Source organism: Ovis aries, chromosome 15 (assembly GCF_016772045.2).
Source record: "Ovis aries strain OAR_USU_Benz2616 breed Rambouillet chromosome 15, ARS-UI_Ramb_v3.0, whole genome shotgun sequence".
NCBI classification, from domain to species: Eukaryota; Metazoa; Chordata; class Mammalia; order Artiodactyla; family Bovidae; genus Ovis; species Ovis aries.
In genome coordinates, this window is record NC_056068.1 from 62,243,061 (window position 1) to 62,268,398 (window position 25,338).

The 25,338-nt window shown below is 37.1% G+C and overlaps 1 protein-coding gene across 6 annotated transcripts in view; it reads right to left on the reverse strand.

Annotated features, from left to right (window-relative positions):
* The window catches only part of CCDC73 (coiled-coil domain containing 73), a 151,851-nt gene that overhangs the window by 105,672 nt on the left and 20,841 nt on the right, over nt 1-25,338 (reverse strand). For all 6 annotated transcript variants that reach the window (XM_027979601.2, XM_060399506.1, XM_027979599.2 and 3 more), the window contains exon 2: nt 5,387-5,539. In XM_027979601.2, coding sequence (XP_027835402.2) covers nt 5,387-5,524 — 138 coding nt within the window. In that variant the 5' untranslated portion in view covers nt 5,525-5,539. The remainder of the gene's footprint in view (nt 1-5,386; nt 5,540-25,338) is intronic.

Below are 25,338 nucleotides of genomic sequence, written 5' to 3' on the forward strand. Positions count from 1 at the left end.
ATCAAGCAATTTGTGAACATGTATAAAACCACCACAGTAACTTATGAAACAATTTGGGAAAGGTACTACAACTATTCTATTTCTCCTTAAAGTTTCATCCACTAATTTTAGCATTCATCTGTGGATCTTGCCTGCAGTAATTATTACTGTGATGCTTTAAGGATGGTTTCTGTTTCTCTCCTTCCTCCTACATTTATTAATTGGGATAAAAGATTTGTCCCATCTCTCTCATTTATTTAATCATTCATTTATGTTAGTAGAGTATAATGGATATTTATTTTATTCTTTGGGTTACAATCCAATACTATCATCATTTATTTTGTTGCTCAAATTCTTCCAGCTATTTTCATGGGAATTCTTTCAGGCTGGTTTCTGTACCCTTTTGACATGCTATTTTTAAGTACCTTCTTAAAGTACCTTCCAGCACTACAAGATATCGAACTCTAGAATAAACCACTTCTCCAAGGGGTCCTGGTTCCTTTTATTAGATAATGACACTTAGAACCAAAAAGTGAGTACTATAGATGGTTCCTGCTATGGGAGTGTTGCTACCTACCTCTATGCCCTTTCAGCAGAGCCGGAAAATCTATGTGTATAGTCTAACCAATGTATATACATGTCTGTATTTCTGTATCTATTTATACTAAATGAGTTCATACTGATAGCTTCAACTTTAATCCCACACCACAGAATTCATTCTAGCTTCCCCCAACACATACTTATTTGTAACTTTCTCCTTCAACAGAGAAAAAAATTCTACCCAAGCCCTATAACTTGCTTAATTTGTTCAACCTTAGCATAGCTATAAGTAGTCTCAGTATTATTCCCATGAAAAATAAATCTGCCAACCAAAGAGTGTTAATGCAAACATTTAAGCATTTTTGTCTTTAGCCTTACAGTATCAACTCAACATGACAGAGGATGAGATGGTTGGATGGCATCACCGACTTGATGGACATGAGTTTGAGCAAGGTCCAGGAGTTGGTGATGAACAGGGAAGCCTGGCGTGCTGCAGTCCTTGGGGTCGCAAAGAGTCGGACACGACTGAAAAACTGAACTGATCAACTCAACGTACATTCTCTAAAGTTCTTAAATCAGCTTCTTTTCCCATGCATGTCTTTCACTGAAGTAATGGTGAAACAGTTATATATATTTTCAGTCTGCATTCCATCCTGAAATTCTCCCCACACTCTGGTTGAACTTTTATAAAGGTTGCATATAGTATAGTTCACTGTGGTGTACAATTTTATGGATTTTGACAGAAGCATGGAGAAATGTTTCTACCATCACTGTACCATACAGAAGAGTCCATCACTCCTCAAAATTCTCTTATGCATTCCATTTATAGATAATCCCTATCCCACTCTTCAACACCTGGCAATTATTGATTTGTTTCCCATCCCCATAGTCTTGCCTCTTCCAGAATGCCATACAAATGCACTGTCTAGTATGAAGACTTACATAATTACTTCTTCCACTTAGAAAAACTCATTCAATACTCATGATATCATTTTTAAGGCTGTTTTGGGGGGAACAGAATTCTTTTAAGCACTTTAAAGTATCATGCCACTGTCTCCTGGACTGAACAATTATTATCAAGAAGTCCACTATTAATAGTGTTATTGTTCTTTTGAAAATAATGAATCTTTTCCCACTTCTGACTGCTTTTCAGATTTCCCATTTGTGCTTTTTATTATTATTACTGAACGAAAAATTCTTCAAATTCTACAATGCTTCCCGATTCTCAGAAGTTTCACATACTTGATTTTGCACTGTTTTTGTTCAGTTGGTAAGTCGTGTCCAACTCTTTGTCACCCCCACGGATTGCAGCATTCCAGGTTTCCCTGTCCTTCACTATCTCCCGGAGTTTGCTCAAATTCATGCCCATCTGGTTGGTGATGCTACCTAACCAAATCATCCTCTGCCGCCCCTTCTCCTTTTACCTTCAATCCTTCCTGGCATCAGGGTCTTTCCAGTGAATTGGCTCTTCGCATCAGATGGCCAAAGTTTTAGAGTTTCAGCTTCAGCATCAGTCCTTCCATTGAATATTCAGGGTTGATTTCCCTTAGAATTGACTGATCTGATCTCCTTGCAGTCCAAGGGACTCTCAAGAGTCTTCTCCAGCACCACAGTTCAAAAGCACCAATTCTTCAGTGCTCAGCTTACTTTATGATCCAACTCTCACATCTGTACATTACTAGAAAAACCATAGCTTTGACTACATGGACCTTTGTTGGCAAAGTGATAGCGCTGCTTTTTTAATACACTGTCTAGGTTTGTCATGGCTTTCCTTCCAAGGAGCAAGTGTCTTTTTCACATAACCTCATAATAATCCTTTTTTTTTCACCTATCCTCTATGTCCCTCCTCCTCCCTTTCCTATCCCTACTAGTAACCACTAGTTTGTTGTCTTTATCTATGAATCAACTTTTCTGTTTTATTCACTAGTCTGTTGGGCTTCCCTCATAGCTCAGTTGGTAAAGAATCCGCCTACAATGCAGGAGACCCCAGTTCAATTCCTAGGCCAGGAAGATCCGCTGGAGAAGGGATAGGCTACCCACTCCGGTATTCTTGGGCTTCCCTTGTGGCTCAGCTGGTAAAGAATCCACCTGCAATGCTGGGTTCAGTCCCTAGGTTGGGAAGATCCCCTGGAGAGGGAAAGGCTACCCACTCCAGTATTCTGGCCTGGAGAATTCCATGGACTATACAGTCCATGGGGTCACAAAGAGTCAGATACGACTGACCGACTTTCACACACACAGTAATCTGTTGTAATTTTTAGATTCCACATTTAAGTGGCATCATATGGTGTTTGACTTTCTCTAACTTATTTCATTTTGCATAATACCTTCCATCTATGTTGCTGCAAACAGCAAAATTTCATTTTTCGTGGATTAGTAGTATTCCATTGTAGTATTGTAGTAGTATTCCAATGCAGGAGACCTGGGTTTGATCCCTTCGTTGGGAAGATACCCTGGAGAAGGAAATGGCTACCCACTCCAGTATTCTTGCCTGGAGATTACATGAACAAAGGAGCTTGATGGGCTACAGTCGATGGGGTCGCAGAGTCGGACTCAACTGAGCAACTAACATTTCCTCTTTTAGTATTCCATTGTACGTCCATTGTGGCTACGTCAATTTACATTCCCACCAACAGTGCATGAGGATTCCCTTTTTTCCACATCCCTGCCAGCATTTGTTATTTGTGTCCTATTTGATGACAGCCATTCTGATGGGTATGAATCAGTGTGGTTTTGATTTGCATTTCCCTAATGATTAGCAATGTTGAGCATCTTTTCATGTGCCTGTTGGCCATCTGCATATCCTCCTTAGAAAAATATCTACTCAGTTCTCCTGCCTATTTTTAAACAGGTTGTTTGTTTTACTGATGTTGAGTTATATGACCTGTTTATATAGTTTGGATATTAACCCCTTATTGGTCGTATCACTTGCAAATATCTTCTCCTTTACAGCAACGTTTAGAGGAACTTCTCTAGGAGAAGAAAGAAGAGGCCACAACTGGAAACAAGAAAATTAGGAAATGAAAAAGCTCATCAGTAAAGGGAAAGAAACAGTAAAGGTAGAAAATCATCCACATACAAAGTTAGTAGGGTGTTGAAAGACAAAAGTAGCAAAATTTTTTATATCCACAATAAGCAATTAAGGGATACACAAAACAATTAGATGCAAAATATGCTATCAACAACAGCAATAATTAGGGGAGTAGAGTATAAATGTAGGGTTTTAAAAATGCATTTGAAATTAAAAGATGAATAAATTAAAACAATCATGAATACATATAAATTGCTATACAAAAACTTCATAGTAAACCACAAACCAAAAATCTGTAATAGATATACACCAGAAAAAGAAATGCAAACATAACTCTAAAGATAGTCATCAAATCACAAAAGAATAAAGAGGGAGAAAGGCTTATAAACGAAATCCAAAACAATTAACAAAATGTCAGTAAGAACATATATAACGATAATTACCTAAAATGTAATGAACTAAATGTTCCAACCAAAAGATACAGAGTGGCTGAATGGATACAGAAACATGACCCATATATACATCATCTATAAAAGACTTGCTTCATATCTAAAGACACAAATATAAACTCAAAGTGAGGGGATGGAAAAAGGTATCACATGCAAACAGAAACCTAAAGAAGGCCAGAGCAGCAATACTTATATCAGACAAAACAGACTTTAAAATAAAGAGTAAGGCTATTAGAAGAGACAAAGAATGACACTACATAGATCAAGAGATCAATCAAAGAAGATATAACAAGTATAAATATATATGCACCTAATATAGGAACACCTCAATATATAAGAAATATTAACAGACATAAAAAAGAAATCAACAGCAACACAATAATAGTAGGGGACTTTATTCAGAAAAGATACTATTTTAAGCTAGTTTTATAAAAAGTTGTTTTCAATACTTATCCAAGATGTCTATTTTTTTAAAGCATAATGTCTTCTTTGTTTAATAGACTTTTGTTATATTGGTTGAAAGTAGCTTTATATATAGGATGGACACAGTGGTAATTAAATTTTCTTATTATGACAACAAATTTCAATATTTTAAAATCTTAAAACAGGGTTCATAAAAATAAAACTGTTTCAGATTATTTTTTTACTCCTACTTATACTTTATTTCCAGGAAGTCACCAAATTTTACTGATTCTCTCTATAGTAGAATCTACCCTCAGTTACATGTAAGTCCTAATTACTTCATCCCTATATCATTATTACAATGATTAAGAATTTATCTTTTTCATCTTAGAATCTTACCAACTCAAATCTAACACAGAGCTGATAACGTGTTCTGCAAATTCAGAGTCTCAGAAATGAAATGCTTTTAAGGGCTTTTGTCCAATACAAATCTCCTGCTAAAACCAAACATCTTTTACAATTTAATACCAGATATCCCCTTACTAAAAATCTCAGGGTTATCATTTTTAAAAACAGGGATATTTTATTATTTGAAGTCAAAATACTACATATATTTATTCTGTCACTTAATCATGTTATTTATTTCATCATTTAATCATTTCATTAGTACCTATCAAAACTGTAATCTGAAGCAGCAGTTCTTTTTTTTTAATCACAGTATCCAACTGTAATGCTATCTATGCATTCCAAGGCATTCAATGCTAGCTAGCTTAAGAAATCTCTTTTATTTTTTACCTTGGTTTATAACTTCTTTTCCACCTCCAGATGTTGACTAAATCTGACCTTTTCTCTTTTACTCCCTTAGTGAGGCTAGATTTCTTTTTTCTAAATAAGAAGCTATTTTGTTGTCTTTTTCTCTCCTTAAGACAAAAAAGTAATGAACAAAATCAAGTTCTCTGACTTAACATTTTAAAAAGAAACTTACCCTTCTCATACGTAATTCTTCTAATGCTTCCAGGAAACTTGTTTTGAAATCTAATAGCTGGATAGAAAACAATGTCTCTGAAGAACTTTGAAGAGAAAAGGCAGATGACGCTGACTCGGTCTTAAAATTGTTCTCCATATTAACATTTATTTCCTGTAATATAAAAAGGTTTTAACTGAAAAAAAATTTATTTAGGCTTTTCAAGTAAAAGCACAGTTATCCTAAAAATAAAACAACTTGTATCCCATAACCCTCCAGGTTTAACACTGAATAACAGTTTTGTCATCACTGTTACTCTGATCTTGATACACAAAACACTCAGCAACAATGATCCTATTCTATTTCTCAGTGGCTTTTTCTGTTACCTTAGTACCCTTGAGAACAAATTTTATGCTCCTAAACACCCGAACACTGGGTTCCTAATGTTACAGACAAGGCTTGGCTCAGTACTAACCTCATCATACCAAGTCTGAGATAGATACTGTGCTTCCTAACTTTGTTTTGATATAAAGCATTTTGTAAGGACAGTGAGAATACTAATGAACAAAAATGCAATCTTTAAACCCAACAAAATTGGGAAAGGAGGAATGTGATAACTGCCTTTTGCTAAAAACCAAGGCATTTAAATGTCTTTCTCAACCCAGAAAAAAGTATGAATCAGGCTGCAAGAAGCTTTTTTTAACTTTTCATTCTAATAATTGATTCACAAGTAGTTGCAAAGAAATGTACAATGAGTCCTATGCACCATTCGCTCAGCCTCTCCTAATGTTAACATTTTGTATAGTAACAGGACAATAATAAAACTGTGAATCTGACGCTGGTACAACTCAGAGAGCTTATGATTAGTTTACTGATTATACATACACTAGTTTGTGTATGTGTCTGTGTTTATAATTCTGTGAAAGTTTATTATACATACAGCTTCATTCAACTACCACTACAATCATGATATAGAACTGTACCATCAACATAGGCTCCCTCACGCAGCTTCTTTGTTTCCATAACCACTACACTGATCTTTTCTCTAATTTTATTATTTCCAGAATATTATATAAATGGAATCATATATCATGAAACCCATTGAGACTGGACTTTTTTCACTCATAATAATTATACTGAGATTCATCCACATTGTTGTGCATATCAATAGTTCATTCCTGTCTACTGCTGAGCAATATTCCATGGTATAGACATATTATGGTTTAACCATGCACTCACCGAAAGACATCTAAGTTGTTCTCAGTTTTGGCTCTTATGAATAAAGCTGCTATGAATATTCATATACAAGTTTCTATATGAACAAATGTCTTCATTTCTTAGGGATAAGTGTCCAAGAGTGTAACTGCTGGGCTGAATAAATATTGAGTCAATTTTCAGTTTTGAAAGAAACTGTCAAACTATTTTCCAGAGTGGTTATGCCATTTTACACCCCATTTGGCAATGTAAAAGTGTTCAGTTTCTCCAAAGCCCCACCACTATTTGGTATTATTACTACTTTTTATTTTAGCCATCCTGATAGGTATTATATTAGTAAATGTTCTTCAGAGAAAAGAGAACTAACAGAGTATATATATAGAAAGGTTTACTTCAAGGAATTGCTTCATGTGATTGTGCGGTCTGACAAACTGAAAATCTTTAGGACAGGCCAAAAGGCTGGAGACCCAGGAAAGAGGTAATATTGCAACCCAAGTCCAAAGGCAATCTGGAAGCAGAATTCCTTCTTCCTTAGGGAACTTCAATCTTTTTTTCTTACAACCTTCAACTGATTAGATGAGGCCCATCCACATTATAAAGAGTAATTTCCTTTAGTCGAAGTCTACTGATTTAAATGTTCAATTCAGTACAGTCGCTCAGTCATGTCTGACTCTTTGCGACCCCATGAATCGCAGCATGCCAGGCCTCCCTGTCCATCACCATCTCCAGGAGTTCACTCAGATTCATGTCCATCGAGTCAGTGATGCCATCCAGCCATCTCATCCTCTGTCGTCCCCTTCTCCTCCTGCCCCCAATCCCTCCCAGCATCAAAGTCTTTTCCAGTGAGCCAACTCTTCGCATGAGGTGGCCAAAGTATTGGAGTTTCAGCTTTCGCATCATTCCTTCCAAAGAAATCCCAGGGCTGATCTCCTTCAGAATGGACTGGTTGGATCTCCTTGCAGTCCAAGGGACTCTCAAAAGTCTTCTCCAACACCATAGTTCAAAAGCATCAATTCTTCGGTGCTCAGCCTTCTTCACAATCCAACTCTCACATCCATACATGACTACTGGAAAAACCATAGCCTTGACTAGACAGACCTTAGTCGGCAAAGTAATGTCTCTGCTTTTGAATATGCTATCTAGGTTGGTCATAACTTTTCTTCCAAGGAACAAGCGTCTTCCAATTTAAATGTTGATCTCATCTAAAAACTATCTTCACAGATACAGATGTCTGACCAAGTATCTGGGTACTGTGACACAGCCAACTTGACGAAAAAATTAACCATCACAATTGTGTATGTAAGAAACTTTCTAAAAGGCAAACTTCCATTCCTAAAAATAATAGGCTATGTTATTTGGATTAACAGTCCAACTAAAAACAATTAACAATTCCAAATAAAACATTTTTAAAATCTTAAAAGTATCAAAGACCTAGCCAGTGGGATTGACTGATGGACTGCATGTAAGGTGAGACAGAGAGGAGTCAAGGATAATTTTGAAGTTTTTGACCTGAGCACCACCTGGGTAGACTGAGCAGTGGAGGGAAGACTGCAGGCTGGAGCATTTGGGGAGGCAGGGCTGTCAAGTTCAGGAGCTCAGTTTTGCACATGGATTTTGGATGTCCAAATGGAGCGGAGAGCAAGGTAAGCAGATATGTGCTCTGGAGATGAGGAGGAGTGGTTCCACAACTTGTGGTGATGTGTCAAGAGATATCAGTAAGAGGGCAATGTGAACTTCTTTTATCTTCAAGTTTCCCATTATTCCCTCTTAACAGATATGCAGTATTCCATTCCATTTCAGTATTCCATTCCATTTCAGTATTCCATTCCATTTCAGTATTCCATTCCACTTCAGTTTTCCATTCTATTGCTAATTCTTGTGTTCAGGTGAAGGCTTTTAGACAAATGGTTGTTCAGAAATAAAAGTTAACACTTAAAGGACACATACTACCTGCCAGGAGGGGGTCTCAGCTCATAATATATATTATTATAACTCAATCCTCAAACGGAGAAGGCAATGGCACCCCACTCCAGTACTCTTGCCTGGAAAATCCCATGGATGGAGGAGCCTGGTAGGCTGCAGTCCATGGAGTCGCTAAGAGTCAGGCACGACTGAGCGACTTCACTTTCGCTTTTCACTTTCATGCACTGGAGAAGGAAATGGCAACCCACTCCAGTGTTCTTGCCTGGAGAATCCCAGGGACGGGGGAGCCTAGTAGGCTGCCATCTGTGGGGTCGCACAGAGTCGGACACGACTGAACCGACTCAGCAGCAGCAGCAGCAGCAGCAGCAGCAGCAGCAGCAGCAGTGATCCTCAAAACAAATCTTTCTTGGATAGGTAAAATCATCATCCCCATTTTGGCAGGTGAAGAAACAAAGGAACAGAGAGGTTAGTAAACTTCCAGAGGTTTTGCAGCTAGTAAGTGGTGAAAGTAGAATTTGAAAATGGACTCTTTGACTCCGGAGTCCCTGCTCCAAACACTATATTGTATTGTCTTTGCAGTGCTTGGGAACCTAATGTTCCTCCATGTTAATGAAATCAAGATACTGTTGCCCTTTCAAGTTTTCAGAGTTGACTAAAATAGAGTTCTGCATTACTAAATGATGTATGATTCTGTTCATGTTTTTAAATGCCCTTTATTTTAATAAAATATCAACACTTTTTTTTTACTTTATTTTACTTTAAAATACTGTATTGGTTTTGCCATACATTGACATGAATCCACCACGGGTGTACATGCGATCCCAAACATGAACCCCCTCCCTCCTCCCTCCCCACAACATCCCTCTGGGTCATCCCCGTGCACCAGCCCCAAGCATGCTGTATCCTGCATCAGACATAGACTGGTGATTCGATTCTTACATGATAGTATACATGTTTCAATGCCATTCTCCCAAATCATCCCACCCTCTCCCTCTCCCTCTGAGTCCAAAAGTCCGCTATACACATCTGTGTCTTTTTTGCTGTCTTGCATACAGGGTCATCATTGCCATCTTTCTAAATTCCATATATATGTGTTAGTATACTGTATTGGCGTTTTTCTTTCTGGCTTACTTCACTCTGTATAATCGGCTCCAGTTTCATCCATCTCAACAGAACTGATTCAAATGTATTCTTTTTAACGGCTGAGTAATACTCCATTGTGTATATGTACCACAGCTTTCTTATCCATTCATCTGCTAACAAACACATGAGAAGATGCTCAACATCACTTATTATTAGAGAAATGCAAATCAAAACCACAATGAGGTACCACTTCACACTAGTCAGAATGTCTGCGATCAACACTTTTATAGTGTCAAATTCCTATTAGTCTCTATAAATCAAGATATTTTGACTATTAATTTTATGTTGTTATAGCTTAATGATGCTTACTGATTAGGTCAATAGATTTTTTTTTCTTGACTGTACCGCCCAGCATGCAGGATCTTAAGTTCCCCAACCAGGAATCAAACCTGCACGCCGCCCCCCCCGCCCCCCCTCCCCCACAGTGGAAACACAGAATCTTAAACACTTGATCTCCAGGGAAGTCCCAGGTCAATAGAATTTTAAAGTTTGCCAAACCCAATGCTGTGGTTATGAAGTTACTGGCAGGAGAATACAAAAAAGGAATCTAAGTTTCTTCCTGAATTTGACTTCTCTGCTCACAAATATTTTTCTGTTGTGAAACTTGTTTCAGAGAGACTGAAAAGGTAAGCAAAGGGGTGGAATCTGCTTTCAGAGTGAAATGGATTTCTTGGACAATGGCCCGTTATAAGGAATACTTTTCATTTGACAGCCTTACATGACACATGAATGAAAACTGCTATTTTTAAGTGGTTTATTAGGTTCAATGAATCAAACTGTCTTATTGAATTTGCTGATGAATGTTACATGGTTATAAAATTTAGTAACAGCTTTGGTGGCCTCTGGCTTAAGAGATATGGAATTCAAACCTAGGGCCTGCCAAAGCAGGGAGTCTAATAAAAAACCAACTATATTTAGTAGATCAGAAGAGTTAACTCTCAGATAAAATTGAAGCAAAAATAACCATCTTCAATAGGAGAGTTACTTTGCTGTCAAGCAAATAAAGCATAAAGGAGAAAAGGGAGGGGGAGAGGAAGAAAGAGAAGATTAAACAAAAAGTATCATCACAAGAAGTTTTTAAAAACTTCAGATAAATTTGTTAAGAAAAGTTACTTCACAGGATAGTGAAAGATACATCAATCTGAATATGATTTTAAATGCTGCCATACTGGAAGAGCTGATTAAGCAAATAAAATGTCTCTCTCTTTATTGTAAGGAATAATCTGGATATCTTCTGTAAGGAATCTTCTGGATAATTTTTCAGGGAGAGTGAGTAGCACATAAAGATAATTAGGCATGGAAAGAAGCATTGCATTATGAGAACAAGTTTAAAAAAAAACAGATAACAAAACAGACATACACATACCGTAGATTTCTGGCATTATCACAAACAGAATTTAAAAACAAATATGCTTACTATGTTTAAAGAAATAAAGTCAAGGTTGAAACTATTATATCTGCAAAGAATACCAGATTTTTTTTAAGATCCCAGTATAATCTCTAGGTATGAAAAATATATAATCAACAATTGATAACTCAATCCATATGTTCGGTAGAAGACTGGACATAGTTAAAAAGAGAATCTGTGTACTAGAAAATAGATCAGGTACAGTATGGAGGATGCAGTAAGGAAATTAAAAAATGGAAAGTACAGAAGAAAGTTAAGAAAGATGAAGTATAAAGTGAGAGGCTATAAAACCATTCCCAAAAGAAGAGAGAAATAGGCTATATTCTGAAAACCTAATAACTTAGAATTATCCAAAACTGAAGAAAACATCAAGCTTCAGATCAAGAATCCCAATGAACCAAAAAATGCTGCATTTGATTTAATTCTGACTGAGAAACTGAAGAGAAAAGGATCCCTTTGTTTTAATCTCATGTTAAATTAATTGTACTTAAGTTCATGGCTCACCTCTTCAGTCCACGCAGAATTCTGTACTTGACTACTCTGTGCTTGTTTTCTAATTCCATTCCTTTTCCAAACCTTTACAGACCTCTAATACTTTTGATATGCATCCTTAAAGGTATAGTTATCCTTTTTAATGTACAGAGTGTATGTATATTTAATTGACATAAATTCTATTTTATTATTGAGGAAAAAATTGTAGGTAGTCCACAACGGATTTTTAAAAATCCATATCTACAGATAGCACAGTAAAGTATGAGAAAATATTTCAAAGGACTTAAACCATACAGATAATACCAAAACAAGGAATCAAAATATGGAAATGAAATATTATAGGCCAGTATAGTTCATGAAAGTAGATCCAAATTCTAAACAAAATAAGCACATACTGAAGCTAACAATGGATAAAAATGATGTATCATAATAAAGTAAATGTACCACAGAAACGTAAGATTTAACAATAGAAAATCAGTTAATGAAATTCTATATACTAAGATGTTAAAAGAAAGAAACTACATGATCACAGATTTTTTTAAAAGCATCTGAAAATATGCAACAATTGTTTATGATACTTTTTAAAGCTCTCAGAAAACAATAAGCAAATGAGAATTTCCTTAATCAGCAGAATATACAAAAAGGCTTCAGCAACATCATGCTTAATAGTAAAAAATTGAAAGCATTTTCTTTGAGATCATGAATAAGGCAAGAATTAAAATTACCACTACATTTTATTAAAGGTAGTATGAGAAAGCAAGAAATAAAAGCTATATAGACTGAAAAGCAATTCCCTGATGAAATAACTGCGAATAAAAATTACTTTTAAAAACTACAAATGACATACTAAAATAAATAAGAGAATTAGCAAACTAGAGGGAAATTAAAATAATACACAATAACCAACTGTATTCCTGTATACTAGGAAAAAAATCTTGGGAATAAAACTTAAAATAACATCTGCATTAGCTAGAATAAATCTAACAAAACATGTTTAAGATTTTTAGGCAGAAAAATATAAAACTTGATTAAATAATATCTAAATAAATGAAGAAATATCTCATATTCATATACCAGAAGTCTCAAAAGTGAAAAGAAACCAATTATCCTCAAATTGAAAAACTCAATTCAATGCAATCTCAGACAAATCCTAATAGTTCTTGCAAAACTTAGTAATGTAATTTTTAAATTAATACAGAAACAGAAACGCAAATGACGAAGAATAGCCAAGATACTCTTTTAAAAAGTAGGAAGACTTGTTCCATCAATTATGAAGTTTTATTTAACACTAGAGGAATTAAGACAACGTGACAATGTTGCGGGAAAATAAAAAAGACCTATGAAATAAAACCGGGAATCCAGACCAATGATATTCTTATGAGTGTACACATATTTATAGATCATATACAAAAGGAAGGACTGCTTATTTTGAATAAATAGTTCTGGGATGACTACACATCTATTTCAGAAAAAAGTGAAATTTGACCCCTGCTTCACATAATATGCAAAGATAATCCCAAATGGATCAGAGAACCAATTTGGGATAATCCTGTTGTGAGATACTACAGAATATACTAGTTGCTCTTGAACTGAGGAAGGATTTTTTTTAAACAAGACACCAAAAGCACTAGTAATGAAGCAAAAGACTAATCTCTTTACTACTGAAATTAAAAACTTCTGTTCACCAAAAAATATCAAAGAGAATAAACAGATAAATCACAAACTGGAAAAAAGTTATTTTTAACATATATAACCCAAAAAAGACTAACACCAAGAATATATTTTAAATGTAGTAAGAAAAAAATGACAGATATAACAGAAAAATATACAAAGTATTTAAACAGGTACTTCATAAAAGAGAATATTCAAATAGCCAATATACATAGGAAAATGTGCTCAGTTTCACTGGTAATTAGGAAAATGAAAATTAAAACTCCAAGATTCCACAAACATACTCATCAGATTAACAAAAATTTTAAAATTGGACATTACCAAATATTAGTGAAGAAGTGAAACAATGGAAACTCCCAGACACTGTCAGTGTATACACTGGGAAAACCACTTTGGAAAACAGTTTGGAACTATAAAGTTAAATATATAAATCCTTTACTGGTTGTAAAAGCCCCCTTAAAACTTAACGGCTTAAAATAACAATGATTAAAAAACAAAACAAGTACATTTGAGGTACATTTGTTGTTGTTCAGTCCCTTAGTCGTGTTTGACTCTTTACGACCCCATGGGCTGAAGCATGCCAGGCTTCCCTGTTCATCATGAACTCCCAGAGCTTGCTCAAACTTATGTCAATCAAGTCGGTGATGCCATCCAACCATCTCATCCTCTGTCGTCCCCTTCTCCTCCTGCCCTCAATTTTTCCCAGCATCAGGGATCTTTCCAATGAGTTGGTTCTTCACGTTAGGTGGCCAAAGTATTGGAGTTTCAGCTTCAGCATCAGTCCTTCTAATGAACATTCAGGACTGTTTTCCTTTAGGATGGACTGGTTGCATCTCCTTCAAATCCAAGGGACTCTCAAGAGTCTTCTCCAACACCACAATCCAAAACCATCATTTCTTCAGCGCTCAGCTTTCTTTATGGTCCAACTCTCACATCCATACATGACTACTGGAAAAACCACAGATGTGACTAGACGGACCTTTGTCGGCAAAGTAATGTCTCTATTTTTTAATATGCTGTCTAGATTGGACATAGCTTTTCTTCCAAGGAGCAAGCGTCTTTTAATTTCATGGCTGCAGTCACCATCTGCAGTGATTTTGAAGCCCCCAAAAATAAAGCCTGTCACTGTTTCCATTGTTACCCCATCTATTTGCCATGAAGTGACGAGACTAGATACCATGATCTTAGGTTTTTGAATGCTGAGTTTTAAGCCAGGTTTTTCACTCTCCTTTTTCACCTTCATCAAGAGGCCCTTTAATTCCTCTTCACTTTCTGCCATAAGGGTGGTGTCATCTGCATATCTGAGGTTATTGATATTTCTCCTGGCAATCTTGATTCCAGCTTGTGCTTCATCCAGTCCAGCATTTCACATGATGTACTCTGCATATAAGTTAAATAAGCAGGGTGACAATATTCAGCCTTGATGTACTCCTTTCCCAATTTGGAACCAGTCAGTTGTTCTATGTCCAGTTCTAACTGTTGCTTCTTGACCTGCATACTGGTTTAGCAGGAGGCAGGGAAGCTTGTCTGGTATTCCCATCTCTTTAAGGATGTTCCACAGTTTGTTGTGATCCACACAGTCAAAGGCTTCAGCGTAGTCAATGAAGCAGAAGTAGATGTTTTCCTGGAATCCTCTTGCCTTTTCTATGATCCAATGGATGATGGTAATTTGATCTCTGGTTCCTCTATCTTTTCTAAATCCAGCTTGAACTTCTGGAAGTTCTTAGTTCACCTACCGTTGAAGCCTCGCTTGGAGAATTTTGGGTATTACTTTGCTAATGCGAGTGTTAACGCTAGTGTGTGAGATGAGTGCAATTGTGTGATAGTTTGAACTGTCTTTGGCACTGCCCTTCTTTATTATCTCAACATAATAAAGGCCATATATGACAAGCCCACAACTAACATCATAATGGCAAAAAGCTGAAAGATCTTCCTCCAAGATCAGAAACAAGACAAGGATGTCTACTCTCTTTCCTTTTGCTGAGCAGTTTTAATAATATGTAACTATCTTAAAATACATCTTATATCTGGAGTCACAGTGGTTAATTCCCAAAAATTTTCTTCACCATAGAAGATTAAATTAAACCAGTTACCTAATTCCATTACCGTAGCCACTGACTGATTTATAAATAGGCAAGCAACTCAATCCTGGTCAAAGAGTTCAGAAGGAAAGTGTATTCTGAAGGGAGGCTTCTAAGAAGTTCTTTTTGCTCCTAGGAGTCACAGAAAGAAATGAGTCTTTTCTTATGCTGGATATTATTGTCTCATCTTAACACCTGGAATTGCTGAAGCCCTATTTGACCACCAGGGGAGTCAGTTTGAGGGCAGTGAGGATGGCAGAGTGGTGAAAAAGAAGGAACTTTGGTCCCTGACAACATTGCTCAGGCACCAACTATACCATATCAGGAATCTACTCAACCTCTATACTTGTATAATGTAAGATAATAAATGTCCTTCTTGTTTAAGGCAGTTTTAGTAAAATTGTGTTATCTGTTGCCAAGGAATTACAATCTATCATGCTGCCATGTAACTGAGAATCTATTATATGTTTAACAGTAATTGGAAGGACTGATGGTTAAGCTCCAATACTTTGACCACCTGATGTGAAAAGCTGACTTATTGGAAAAGACCCTGATGCTTGGAAAGATTGAGGGCAGGAAGAGAAGCAGGTGACAGGGGATGAGATGGTTGGATGGCATCATCAATCCAATGGACATGAGTTTCAGCAAACTCCAGGAGACAATGAAGGACAGGGAAGCCTGGCCTGCTGCAGTCCATGGGGTCACAAAAAGTGGGTCACAACTTAGTGATTGAATAACAACAACAATTGGTATATAAGATCACTCTTACATTAGATAACCCCCTGGCGATTCATAGGGTCGCAAAGAGTTGGACATGACTGAGCAACTGAACTGAACTGAAGGGCAGGGTTATGCCTCATTTAATTTTCTTTCTTTCCTGTGTTTTGTTAATTTTTAATTTTACCCAAAGTAATATTTGCATTTGTGGAAAAAAAAAAAAAGAGCCAGAAAGCAAACATTGGAAAACAGTTATCAGCTGGCCTACATTTCGCCATTCCCACTTCCAATTATTTTGACTGTTTCTTCTGATATATACCTAAATATTTCTAAATGCTTTAACTCTATTTTTTTAATGTATCCATTTTTACTGTATTTTTTTTACATCCTGTTATATTAATTAATTTAGCTCACTTCTTCCATCTTCTCAACAAATTCACAGCACAATTTTAGGTTGACTCAAAGGTCAGTTTACATCAATAGAAAAATGTGAGAAGATCTTTAAGGGGATCTGCAACTTAAAAAGTATTTTCATTATAATACTACAGTGTTATATGCCTTTATTTTTATATTCTCACTAGTGTACAGTAGAATTTTCCATAAGCTACATAATATGATACTGCAACAGAAAAATGTAGAAGCAGATACGATAAGCTAGTTGTGTCCTTTTAAGCCAGATATGAAGGAGATTGACAAATAGAAAACAATGCCATTTTTATTACTAAGTTTTTTGTTTAGGAAAATATGTTCTTTTTTATAAAAATGTCATTTCACATTACAATTTATGATTTATTTTTATTTGAATAAACATTAAAAAATTTTCTCAGTTTTAATTTTTCATCTCATAGAGAAAACAGCAAAAGATATATCCCATATAAACAAAAGTTTTCTAAGATCTTTAAACCTTTGAGAACTACTGGCTTAAATTATTGTAACTATGTAAATTCAATCCCTGGGTCAGGAAGATCACCTGGGGTAGGAAACGGCAACCCACTCCAGTATTCTTGCCTGGAAATTTTCATTGACAGCAAAGCCTGGTGGGCTACAGTCCACGGGGTCACAAAAAGAGTCAGATACAACTGAGCGACTGAGCACACACACAAATGTTGGTTACTGCCAAGCCAAGCAGAGTATCATTCGTTATATGTCCTTTTGAGTTGTCCTCAAGTTTAGTAACTGTTAAGAGTTTTTTTTCCCATTTCTTACTTTGCTTTGTACCTGCTATTTACTTTTTCCAAATGCTCCAAAGAAACGTCAGTCAACAATTTTTCTAAGTTTTCAAAAACATCAAATTATTTCAGTCATGACTCTCCCACATCCTTCCTTTCTGTTGCCCCAACCTGGCCTGGTCTGGATGCACAGCCATTGTTTTCCAGTTTTCCACTGACATCTTCTTATATAGAACTGCTGTTTCCTGTCTCCTATGGCTTCTTTTTTTGGCTTTTTTCCTGGTCTTGATAAAAAGTAACCCCCCAGTAGCTTCCTATGGGTGGGTGAATGGAAACTAAGTTCTTTTAACGTAAAAATGTTTCAAAATTACACTATTCCAACCTCATACTTAATATGACAGTTTGGTCTCAGTTACAGAAAAGGAGGCCTATACTATTTACTTCATAATATCCTCCCCTCATTCTCTGTTCTCTCTGGAACTCCTTTTAGTAGGATGCTGAATCACATATATTGATCATCTCATTTTCTTATCTCTCGTATTTTCTTTCTTTTGTTCCACTTTCTGAGAGATCTCCTCCCTTTTATCTCCCAATCATTCCGTTAAAATTTATCTTTTTAATGTCCAAAAGTTCTTTTCTGTTACAGAACTGCATTTTTTTCATAGCATCCTATTTCTGTTTTATGAACATAAAAAACTCTTATCTGGTAGTTTTTTATATACTGTGTATATATTCTTACATACATGTTTAACAGCCACAAATTCCTCCCATTCAGCACTCATACCTCTTTGCAATATGACTTTCTTGCTTCTCCCATCCAGAAATGGAATGCATTCTCTTTTGAATCTAGGTTAGCTGTGTAACATTCTTTGATCAATAGAATGTGCAAGAATTGACACCAGAGTTTAGAGTACCAGAGTTTAGGCTTCAAGAAGTCTTGTAGTTTCTGCCTTTGAACTCTTGGAAAGACCCCCAGAGAAAACCCTGCTTTATGAAATCTGGGATTAAAAAATACATATTAAAAACCCAAGCATTCTAATTTTTCTATCTGAACTCAGCCCTGAGCAAACCCATCAATTAAATAATACTTGTATGAAATAGCACAATAAAATCAACAGATTAACATCCCAATCTACAAAATTATGAGAAATAATAAATTATTGTTGTTTTAGCCACCTAGTTTGGGTGGTTTGTTATTCAGCAACAAGTAAATGATACAGAAAAGAATATTAGAAATGGAATGATACCACACAAAAACCCAAAATACGTAGTGCTGACTTGGGGACTGCATGGTAAGCAGAGGCAAAACTGGAAGAGCAATGAGGAAGTGTTACTAAGGCAACTTGGAAGATAAGAAAAACAAAAATGTACCTAATTAAAATGTGAATATGTCTAAGGAGATTTCCAGGTAGAATGTTGCAAGTGTCAACTGATCTTTTTTCCTAGTGGAATATTAAAGGTATGTAAAGACAGATAAATTAAAGAAGAAATTATTTAGGTTCATTCATTCAATTTGCAGGAAATATAAAGGGTCCAATATGTGCTAGGTTGGAAATTAAAATCATTTCACACTTTCAGTCTCCAATCAACAGAAATTCTCATCGTAAGAAAGAGTTCAAAATAAATATCAAACCAAGACCCTTTAATGTCTCAGAAAATGCAAGGCAATATTATTATATAAGAATCTCAAAAGCATTATCTGAAAGCAGCCTGATATGTCCAAAGTAGACAGAGGTCCATCTTAGAATTATGGGTGTGGCTTTGGAGAAGAAATTCATAGGAAATCCAGGAAGTGTTATGCTTTTGTTCTGAGTTAGTTTATGGGTTTTGGGTTTTGGTGAGTTGTTTTGTTTTTGTCTTTTCATAGTATTAGTAGGAGCACTACCAGCTTGGACTGAGTCAGCTCAAAGTGAAGGATCCTCTGGGCCACAAAGTTCTACAGGTAGAAAACATGACTGAAACAGCTACTCAGTTGCAAAAAGAGACTATTTCTCATAGAAAATGAAAAGCCTTTCAAAGAACTGAGCCAAGAATCCAGAGGTAGAGCCAAGGTGAAAACAAAGGACTGGAGAACACGTCCAGGGAGCAGAATGGATACTGTAAAGAACAACTCTATTGTTTTCCTTTATACACAATATTTCACTTCCAATCATTCTAGTCACCAAATGTGTAGAGGTTTTCCACACACCAAGCATTTCTGCCAACACTAGCTGGGTGCAATTTATCTTAATTCTGACATTTTCTACCTAGAGACAGAATCAGATCCACAGGTTAAGGACTCAGTCCTACAAGACTATCCCCACCACCATTCAGATGCCAATCACAAGTCCAGGTTGTCACCTGTATGTCTGAACAACTGGCTGTAAACCAGAGGTTTCCATGACTCCCCCTCTGCAGGTTTGATCAGTTTGCTAGAGCAGCTCACAGAACTAAGGAAAAAGTTTATTCACTAAATTATCAGTTTATAAAGGAAATTAAAAGATGTGAATAAACAGCCAAATGAAGAGATATACAGAGAGAGACCTAAAAGGGTCCCAAGCAAAGGAGCCTCTGTCTCTATAGAGTCTTGAGTGTGTCGCCTTCTCAGCACATAGAAGCATCCTTGTTCATCAGTTTCTCCAAATGTCTATAGTTCAGGGATCTATATGGAGGCTTTATTAAATAAACATGATTGATTGATCATCAGTGACCAAGTCGTTCTCCAGCTCTTCACCTCTACCAGGAGGTCTAGCTGAGGGTTGAGAGGCTGAAAGTTCCTATCCTTTTAATCACAGGGTTGCTTCTTCTGGCAACCAGTTCCCATGCTTAGGGGCTTTCCAAAAACCACTTCCTTATGGCCAATTGGCACGTGAAAAGATGTTCAACATCACTAATTACTAGAGAAATGCAAATCAAAACCATAATGAGGTATCACCTTACATCAGTCAGAATGGCCATCATCAAAAAGTCTACAAATAACAAATGCTAAAGAGGGTGTGGAAAAAAGGGAACCCTTCTACCCTGTCGGTGGGAATGTAAGTTAGTACAGCCACTATGGAAAACAGTAAGAAGAGTCCTCAGAAAACTAAAACTAGAATTACCATATGACCGAGCAATCCCATTTCTGGACACATATCCAGACAAAAACATAATTCAAAAAGACACATGTACCCCTAAGTTCATAGCACCCCTAATCACAATAGCCAAGATATGGAAACAACTAAAATGTCTACTGACAGATGAACAGTGAAGTAGATATGGTATATACACAATGAAATACTAGTCAGCCACAAAAATGAACAAAGTAATGCCATTTGTAGCAACACAGATGCAACCAGAAATTATCATACTAGTGAAGTCAGATGGAGAAAGCAATGGCACCCACTCCAGTACTCTTGCCTGGAAAATCCCATGGACGGAGGAGCCTGGTGGGCTGCAGTCCACGGGGTCACTGAGTGACTTCACTTTCTGTTTTCACTTTCATGCCTTGGAGAAGGAAATAGCAACCCACTCCAGTGTTCTTACCTGGAGAATCCCAGGGACGGGGAAGCCTGGTGGGCTGCCGTCTATGGGGTCGCACAGAGTCAGACACGACTGAAGCGATGTAGCAGCAACAGCAGCATTCGGACAAAAACATAATTCAAAAAGATTCATGCACCCGTAAGTTCACAGCAGCCCTAATCACAATAGCCAAGATATGGAAACAACTAAAATGTCTACTGACAGATGAATAGTGAAGTAGATATGGTATATACACAATGAAATACTATTCAGCCACAAAAATGAACAAAGCAATGCCATCTGTAGCAACATAGATGCAACCAGAAATTACAATACGAGTGAAGTCAGACAGAGAAGGCAATGGCACCCCACTCCAGTACTCTTGCCTGGAAAATACCATGGACGGAGGAGCCTGGTAGACTGCAGTCCATGGTGTCGCAAAGTCGGACACGACTGGATGACTTCACTTTCACTTTTCACTTTCATGCATTGGAGAAGGAAATGGCAACCCACTCCAGTATTCTTGCCTAGAGAGTCCCAGGGACAGGGAAGCCTGGTGGGCTGCCGTCTACAGGGTCACAAAGAGTCGGACACAACTGAAGCGACTTAGCAGCACCAGTAGCAGCAGCAGCAGCGAAGTCAGAAAGACAAATACTATATGATATTACTTATACGTGGAATCTAAAATATGACACAAATGAACCTATCTATGAAAAAAAAAAATCACAGACAAAAGAGAACAAACTGTTGATTGCCAAGAGGGAAAGGGCTGGGAGAGAGGTGGAGTGGGAGTTTGGGGTCAGCAGATGTAAGCTTTTATATATAGAATGGATAACAGTAAAATCCTACTGTATAGCACACAGAACTCTATTAATATATTATGATAAAGCCATTATGGAAAAGAAGCTTTTAAAAGACATGCATAACTGAATCACTCTGCTGTATAGCAGTAATTAACACAATACTGTAAATCAACTATATTTCAATTTTTAAAAAGGATAAAATAAAAAAAAAACAAAAAAACAAAATCACCTCCTTAACACACTCAGGTGTGCTTAAAAGAGGCTTGTTATAACAACAACAAAAAAAAAACACTTTACAGTTCCTTATGATTATTCAGTGGAAGTGAGAAACAGATTTAAGGGACTAGATCTGATAGACAGAGGGCCTGATGAACTATGGACGGAGGTTTGCGACACTGTACAAGAGACAGGGATCACAACCATCCCCAAGAAAAAGAAACGCAAAAAAGCAAAACGGCTGTCTGAGGAGGCCTTACAAATAGCTGTGAAAAGAAGAGAAGCGAAAAGCAAAGGAGAAAAGGAAAGATATACCCATTTGAATGCAGAGTTCCAAAGAATAGAAAGGAGAGGTAAGAAAGCCTTCCTCAGCAGTCAGTGCAAAGAAATAGAGGGAAAAAATAGAATACGAAAGACTAGAGATCTCTTCAAGAAAATCAGAGATACCAAGGGAACATTTCATGCAAAGATGGGCTCAATAAAGGACAGAAATGGTAGGGACCTAACAGAAGCAGAGGATATTAAAAGAGGTGGCAAGAATACACAGAAGAACTGTACAAAAAAGATCTTCACGACCCAGATAATCACGATGGTGTGATCACTCACCTAGAGCCAGACATCCTGCAATGTGAAGTCAAGTGGGCCTTAGGAAGCATCACTACGAACAAAGCTAGTGGAGGTGATGGAATTCCAGTTGAGCTCTTTCAAATCCTGAAAGATGACGCTTTGAAAGGGCTGCACTCAATATGCCAGCAAATTTGGAAAACTCAGCAGTGGCCACAGAACCGGAAAAGGTAAGTTTTCATTCCAATTCCAAAGAAAGGCAATGCCAAAGAATGCTCAAACTACCGCACAATTGCACTCATCTCACACGCTAGTAAAGTAATGCTCAAAATTCTTCAAGCCAGGCTTCAGCAATGCGTGAACTGTGAACTTCCAGATAGATGTTCAAGCTGGTTTTAGAAAAGGCAAGAGGAACCAGAAATCAAATTGCCAACATCCGCTAGATCATCAAAAAAGCAAGAGTTCCAGAAAAACATCTATTTCTGCTTTATTGACTATGCCAAAGCCTTTGTCTGTGTGAATCACAATAAACTGTGGAAAATTCTGAAAGAAATGGGAATACCAGACCACCTCACCTGCCTCTTGAGAAACCTGTATGCAGGTCAGGAAGCAACAGTTAGAACTGGACATGGAACAACAGACTGGTTCCAAATAGGAAAAGGAGTACATCAAGGCTGTATGTTGTCACCCTGCTTATTTAACTTATATGCAGAGTACATCAATGGGAAACACTGGGCTGGATGAAGCACAAGCTGGAATCAAGATTGCCGGGAGAAATATCAATAACCTCAGATATGCAGGTGACACCACCCTTATGGCAGAAAGTGAAAAGGAACTAAAGAGCCTCTTGATGAAAGTGAAAGAGGAGAGTGAAAACGTTGGCTTAAAGCTCCACATTCAGAAAACTAAGATCATGGCATCTGGTCCCATCACTTCATGGCAAATAGATGGGGAAACAGTGGAAAACAGTGGCTGACTTTATTTTGGGGAGCCCCAAAATCACTGCAGATGGTGATTGCAGCCATGAAATTAAAAGATGCTTACTCCTTGGAAGGAAAGTTATGACCAACCTAGAGAGCATTTTAAAAAGCAGAGACATTACTTTGTCAACAACGGTCCATCTAGTCAAAGCTATGGTTTTTCCAGTGGTCATGTATGGATGTGAGAGTTGGACTATAAAGAAAGCTGAGCACCGAAGAATTGATGCTTTTGAACTGTGGTGCTGGAGGACTCTCGAGAGTCCCTTGGACTGCAAGAAGATCCAACCAGTCCATCCTAAAGGAGATCAGTTCTGGGTGTTCATTGGAAGGACTGATGCTGAAGCTGAAACTCCAATACTTTGGCCACCGGATGCGAAGAGCTGTGTCATTTGAAAAGACCCTGATGCTGGAAAAGATTGAGGGCAGAAAGAGAAGGGGACAACAGAGGATGAGATGGTTGGATGGCATCACCAACTCAATGGACATGAGTTTGGGTAAACTCCAGGAGCTGGTGATGGACAGGGAGGCCTGGCGTGCTGTAGTTCATGGGGTCACAAAGAATCAGACACGACTGAGCAACTGAACTGAACTAAAAGGTTTAAACACAGGTGTTACCACACGACCCAGCAACTACACTTCAAGAGAACATTATATGTGAATGTTCATAAGAGGATTAATCATAATATCCAAGAAAGTGGAAACAACCCAAACGTCTATCAACTGATGAACAGATAAAATGTGGCATATCCATAAAATGGAATGTCAGCATAAACAGAACAAAGTACTGATACATGCTACAGTATGGATGAACTTGAAAACATTATACTAAGGGAAAGATGCCAATCACAAAGGGCCACATCCATTTATGTGAAATGTCCAGAAAAGGTAAACCCACACTGGTTGTTACTTAGGGCTGGGATTGGTAAAATTAAAGAGAAAAAGAGACTGCTAATGAGTTTGGGATTTCTTTTTCAGGTGATAAAAATGTTCTAAAATTGATTGTGGTAACAGCTGCACAACTCTGCATATACTAAAAAAACTACTGATTTGTACACTTTGAATGAATGAATTGTACGGTATGTAAACTATTTACATCAAACTTCTATTTTTTACAATGGAATAATATCCTAAAAAGCTGAATGGAAGTTCTGGGAAAGACTTAACGACCAACAGGCTTCAATACTACTTGACTGGGTGGCCAAACAGTCTTTTCCTTAGGGGACTACCTCCCCAGCATCAATATACAGACATTGTTTCTCTCAAGACTTTCATTTTCTCTGGAGAAAATCTCTCCATTCTTGTCTCAGAATGCAAGAAGAGAAGAAGAAGCTTTTATCTGGGCATTGTGATAGAAGTATGACAGACAGGATGTAAAGGGTTCCACACTGAACAGATTCTTACTCAATTTTCATTTTCAGTCCTATGCCTCATCCCTGTCCTGCACTGTGTCTTTTGCACTTCTGACTAGGACTGCATGGTTTAATTTTTTCAGAGCATAAATTTCCCATCTCCTGTGGGGAAAGAGACCAGGAAGATTCAAGTATTCCATACAAAGATTTTCAACAAATCATCCTTTTTATGCTCAAGCGTTATTCTCTTCTTTGGTATTAGGTCCTTCCAAATGATAAGCATATTTCCAAACTTTTAAGTCAGTCACCACTCGTCTATCTGCTTTCTGAGACACACTGTTGAATTATCTTCTGCTCTCCGGTCTCTCTGAGTTAATATTCCTTTTATGTATTTTAATGATATTGAGGAAAATAAATATATGTGGTCAATTCAACATGTTTAACCAAAAGTCTCAAACAGGATTACAAAACCCGCTTCCTATTTAATTAGAGAAATGGCTGTGCATAAAACATCTTGAACAATGGTAGTCCTCAAAAAAATACATGATGAATTACACAGAGCAGTTGATTAAGGAAACTTTAATTAGGTTAGCACACGCAGAGCACTATGCAAGTTTCCCAAGGTAGGAGCTCACAACCTGGCTGGAGAGAGAGACATGGAAGCCAACAGTGTGAAAAGCACTAAAATAGATGCAAAACAAGTTGTCAGTGAAAATACAAACAAGAAACTAACTAAGTCTGTCCACAGGGCTTAAAGAGAAG